The following is a 6,215-nucleotide window of genomic DNA, read 5'->3' as shown; positions in this document are numbered from 1 at the left end:
TCAGACATAGTAAGAAACTCAGTGCCATTATCTGACCTTAGGCATTTTAAAGTTGTTTGGAACTGGTTTTCTATATAGGCTATGAAGTTGATAAGACTTGGTTTGGTTTGATCTTTTGTTTTAAGAAATATGACCCATGTGTGTCTGGTATAGTCATCTACAAGGGTTAGAAAGTATCTATGACCTAGGGTAGAAATGGTAGAGAAAGGTCCCCACAAATCAGCATGCAAAATATTAAAAGGAGCAGTCGAGTTAGAAACACTTTTAGGAAAAGGAAGTTTCTTTTGTTTTGCATATTGACAGTAATCACAAGGTACATTATCAGCATTACAAGGAATGAAAGGAAAAAGTTTTGAAATGCTATGTAAACCTATCTTAGAAATGTGACCTAATCTCATATGCCACAAATTACATGAATTATTGGAATTTACAGAAGAATTATTAGCAGAAGAATGAGAGGGAGTGGAGTCAAGAGTATACAGCCCCCTGTGCAGCTTAGTTGTACCAATCATTTCCTTGGAATGATTCTGCACAATGGTACAAGAATCAGGGTTAAATTGGACAGAGCAATGATTGGTGTCAACAAGTTTAGCTACAGATATGAGGTTTATATGAAAATTAGGAACATAAAGCACATTTTGCAATATGAGGGAGGGAGAGACAACTATTGTACCAGAAATGGATGCAACAATTTGTGATCCATCGGGGAGATTTACAGGGATAGGCACGATATATTTATGATCAATGAAAGAAGCAAAATGAAAAGTAAAATGATCAGTAGCACCTGTATCAAGAATCCAAAGGTTAGGGTTCTTACCATTCACATTTGAAGAATTGGAGTGCATAACAAAAGGTGAGGTAGACACAGAGTTGACATTGGATGGTGGCTTGGATTGTTGAAGCAAGGCAAGAATGCTATCATACTTCTCTCAAGTAAAACCAAATGAAGATGTAGCTGAACTCTGAGAGGATGATTCTGTGCTATGACTAGCATTAGCAGTAGAAGAAGATGATTGTGTGCCTCCTTGAGTCTTGCTCTTTCCTTTGTAGCCATTGTAGCCTGGTGGATATCCATGCTTAAGGAAACAAGTCTCAACATTATGGTTTGTCCTGCCACAGTGAACACAAACTCTGTTAGTTCCTCGAGATGCATTGGATCCCTGAGCAGCTTGTGATTTCCCACGATAGTTGTTTAGACCTCCCTGTTTGGCCGTATAATTGGCTTCACGTGTCTGAGTGTGTAATGCTGAAACCTCTTCAGTGGCACTAGTGGATGAAATAGCATTAGATGCAGAATTATCCATCTCTCTTTCTTGTTGAATGACAAGGGAAAAGGCTTTGTCAATACTGGGAAGAGGACTCATCATCATAATCTGAGACTTAGAATGCGCAAATTTCTCTGTTAAGCCTTTCAAGAAAAGGATAACATAATCTTGCTCCCTATAGTGTTTAATGGATGCAATAGCGCCACAGGAACAGGGTATAACACATGTACAAGAAGGAATCGATTGATAGTTTTCCAATTCATCCCACATAACCTTCAATTGAGTAAAATAATTCGAAACATCGAGAGTACCTTGTTTGAATCTATAGAGATCTTCTTGGATATCAGAAATGCGGAAGATATCGCCTTGAGAAAACCTAATCTGCAAGTTCTTCCACACACCAGAAGCGTTATCGATCCACAACACCGATTTGGCGATTGGCTCTGAAATCGAACGCTGAATCCACGCAAGAACCATCGTATTGTATCTGGTCCATGGTGCATACAGAGGATCTGAGACCGGTGGCTTAGTTAAGGTTTCGTCGATGAATTTCTCTTTGTTCTTGGAGATTAGAGAAATGTGCATCGATCGAGCCCAGGTGTGGTAGTTCTTATCCGTGAGAAGCGGTGTAGCGAGAACAAGAGAGGGATTCTCGTTCGGATGTAAATAGTACGGATTTGCAGAATTGGCGGTGTAGTCGGCGTAGCTCTAGTTTGCCATGAGAGAGCAAAAGAAGAAAAGAAAAAATGGTGATTCAGAAATGAAGAAGAAACGAATCACAAGGAAGCAAAAAATGGCTACCAGAGCTATGATTGCTCTGATACCATGTTGAGAATGTGGTTGAACCTAACTCAACCCTACAAAACCGGCTAGTAGGGTGAGGATTGCCCCCACTTATAAGGACATGTTCAGGCCATATATTGTCCGATGTGGGACTCTTAACACACCCTCTCACGCCCAGGACTGGAAAACTGGAGCGTGGAAATAAATGGTGGGTGGCCCGATAGCCGAAACCATAGAAGGTGGCCCACCGGATCTTAAACCAGGCTCTGATACCATGTTGATAATGGCTTAGTGTGCATAATGAAAGGATGCAGAAGATGAAAATATCCAAGAAGAGTTCATCGAAGAATATGAAGAGTAAAGTAAATTCAGTTATTATTGTTATCTTACTAACAGATAAGAAGTTATATACACGAGGGATCCAGCCAATAACAATATGCCAGCTGTATAAATATATCTAACTAACTATCTAAAGATATCTAAGTGTATTATATACAAATAATGTAGTATAGTATATGCTAATACATTACTTCTAGACTTTCTTACCAATTTATGAAAGTTGTTTCTTAAACTAACATAGTTTATAATAAGTGACTAGATATGCCTCTGTTTCTTCGAGTGATGTAGCATTATAGCTGCTATTACTAAGAAGTAAGAACAGATCATAATAAAATCTTAGATCATTAAAATATCAGTTTATGCAATCTGATTTTGTCAATTATCTTGTGTATATATTTTAACTCTCTTGAAAGTAATTTGACATAGTTCACGTTTGCAATTCTAACATCTTTCTTCTGTGTTGCGGTATTGAGAATCCAAGGCCCGGAATATGCCGCTACAGATGTTCTAAACCTTGAAACAAATCATCGTAATCTATAATAAAGCAACAAATCTAAATCTTTAATAAGCAACAATTGATATGAAATTTTAGAGAACCAAGTCCCCACGTCAGTTTTTTATAAGTTAGGGAAGATTTTATAAGACAATTTTTCAATGCACCTATATACATATTCACAGACCCGCAATAAAAAGGGTTTTAGATTGCGCCTAAAGAGGTTCATATTGCAAGTATTATATAAACCTAGATAAGAAAAAGACTAATAGTAACTAAGTTTACTAAGTAATATTTTAGTAGCAATTTATAATAAAGATTTTATTGAATAATATTCTTCTGAATAAAAATATGATTCAATAATATCTTTGTATTCATAAATTTTTTATTATAGTAAAGATTTTATGAATAATATATTCTTAATAAATATATGATTCAAGAAAATATATGCGCCACTTAAAAAATGATGTGGTCAAGAAGATGCGGCACTACATCATTAAATGAAAAATATCAATGTCTCACATTCACGCATCCCTCCTTCCACCATTTCCTGCATTCGTAGGTTATGAAATCCACTATTGAAGAAAGCACAAAGCTCAAGAACACTACAATGAATAACATTCCCCAGTCATGGAAAAACAAAGAAGATGTGAAATTTTGTGAGGTATGTAAAATGTTTTTTTTGTTTTTGTTTTAGAGTTTAGTAAAATTGTGAATGTTAATTTGTTTCTTTTTTAAGGGTTTAGTAAAATGTGAATTCTGACTATGCACTTTAATTTGTTATCTCGACCAACTCAGACTCAAACCATTAGGTTAAAAATTCATCATAGGAAAAGATTAGTAAACAAACATGTTAAATGGTACGTTAATGGATAATTTTCTGAAATGAACTGAAAGTGGGATGTGGACTATATGTTATATATGCAACTTGAAGGTTTCATAAGAAACGAGGGATATATGAATATCAAATGTATGTGGCATTGAAACCCTAGGTTTAGCTTTTCTCGTGGCCTTAGACCCCTAAATTCTAATGCTGATGTGCTTAAATTTGTTGAGAATGTGAATGAATTTGACTTGGTAGATGCCCATATAGAGCACTCCATTGGTAATTCTGAGTTTGTAGATGAGGCAGAATTAGTACATGATTATGATGTTATCTTGTAATGAAATTAATTCGTTGTTATTTTGATGTTAGAACACATATCTAAAGTTTATATTATTTTGAAATACATTTTTTATCTTGATGTAATGACATATTATCCTTTTGATGTAATGAGCAAGTATTACTTTTCAATGTTATAAGTATCTGTTTTGCTGTCAAAACGCAATAATGTGTAAAAATGTTATGTTGTCAGAATGATCTATAATGGCTTGTAATGTTATGCTATCAAAATGGCTTGCAATGGCATGTAGTGTTATGTTGTCAAAATCCATTGTTATTCTTTCACAATGGTCTATAATAAGTTAAACATGTTGCCTATTATCTTTAATGGCTTAAACATGTTGCTTGTTATACTGTCAAAATGGCATGTAATGGATTAAACATGTTACCTTTTATCTGTAATGCTTAAACATGTTTCCTGTTATTTATCAAAATGACTTGTAATGGGTTAAACATATTACCTGTTATGCCATTAAAAAGAAGCGTGTAATGGCTTCTATGCAGTTAAAACATGTCTCTTGTTATGTTGTGAAAATTCAATCATTATGTAATTGGAACAATATTGCCTCCAGAATTTGGAACAATATAAGAATTTGTTACATAAGTTACATCAGGGTGTTTCAAAACCTTATAAACTAAACAACAACACCACAACATGGTTAGTTGTAAACATAAAACCTAAAGCACAATGACATTTCCTATTTAATTATACTTGAAGCAACTACTCCTATTAATAACACAAAGCTCATGGCAAGTGTAAATTTCATCTGCATATTCAAAAACTTGATCTTCAACTTTAATTCATCCTCTTTGATCTTGCCTTTATTCAGTTTAATCTTCTATGCATTTAACCTTTCATTCAATGATGAAGTCATTTCTTTTGCTCTTGGGGTCATCTCTTCATCATACCAGACAAAATGATTGTACCTTTTGTGTCTATGAATCTACAAAGAATATAAAAGAAATATAGGTTTAAGCATCTTTGAAACACACAAATTGAAGTTTGAATATAAAATTGCATTAATAACTTATACATCTCAAAACCATAAAAAGACCTAGGTTAGCATTGGTCCATGATGTCATCAATGGTGCTTCAAGACCATATCTACATTCGTATCAAATGAAAGGAAATTTTGTGTGATTACTTGCTTAGGATAATCGGGACATGATCATGTGTGATGGGTATAATGTAGGAAAAAATGATTTAGGGTTTCACTAAACTTGGTTATGATGGAATGGAAGAAAATTAATGAAGAAGATGATGGTAGCTTGCAATATTAGGGTTCATGAATAAGGGAAGAACTAACTCAAGGTTGAGAATGAGCTTTTCTGATTTTCTCTAAATTTATTCTTTAATATGTAAGGTCAATTAAAAATGTAATTAACAAATAAGGGTTAATACCTATTTTCACCCCTGCCATATGAGGTTGGTTTGAAAAAGCCCCCTGCCAAAAAAAAAAGTTGCAAGAGTTTCCCTAACAATTGAAGATTCTCTCGTTTTAAACCTTGTAAAATTTTTACTTTTAAAACCAACCTTGCCACTTGAAGGACTCTATCATTTTGAACCCTGTAAATTATTTTTTTTAGTAAAACCAACATTGCCCGTCATATTCCAGAGGGTTTAAAATGACATGATCTACAAGATTATAGGGTTTAAAATGACCGAATCTTCAAATGGCAAGGTTGGTTTTAAAAACAAATTTTTTACAAGGTTTAAAACAAGAGAATCTTTAAATGTTAGGGGAATTCTTGCAACTTTTTTTTGGCAGGGGGATTTTCAAACCAACCTCATATGGCAGGGGTGAAAATAGGTATTAACCCAACAAATAAAATTGGAACTAAAAACATTTCTTAATTGTCTTTTATTTGATTTAATGATGTGGTGCCATATCTTCTGGGCCACGTCAGCTTTTTTAGGTGCCACATGCACATATATGGAGAGAGACAAAAAAATCTCAGTAAAAGTTTATTATAAAAACTAAAAGGGTGAATTTTGTTAAACAGGTGCCAAAAGTAAAAAACATAATAGGGGTTAAAATTAAATTTAAGCCAACTTAATTTTGTATCGGAGCTTTGCTCAAGGAGAAGTTTAGAAAAAACTTTTACTACTATTATCCTTCTATTAATAATAAAATATTATTTATCTAAAAGTTGGTATTGTTCTTGTGGTTTC

At 34.0% G+C, this 6,215-nt stretch overlaps 1 protein-coding gene across 1 annotated transcript; it reads right to left on the bottom strand.

Moving 5' to 3' along the window:
- Positions 1–929: 929 nt before the first annotated feature.
- On the bottom strand, positions 930–1,850 carry LOC131649511 (uncharacterized). Its single transcript, XM_058919272.1, has one exon. The coding sequence runs from the start codon at positions 1,848–1,850 to the stop codon at positions 930–932; it is 921 nt and encodes a 306-aa protein (XP_058775255.1).
- Positions 1,851–6,215: the final 4,365 nt, after the last annotated feature.

Source organism: Vicia villosa, linkage group LG2 (assembly GCF_029867415.1).
Source record: "Vicia villosa cultivar HV-30 ecotype Madison, WI linkage group LG2, Vvil1.0, whole genome shotgun sequence".
Taxonomy (NCBI): domain Eukaryota; kingdom Viridiplantae; phylum Streptophyta; class Magnoliopsida; order Fabales; family Fabaceae; genus Vicia; species Vicia villosa.
The sequence above is the reverse complement of the archived record's forward strand: the minus strand, read 5'-3'. Positions and strand labels throughout refer to the sequence as shown.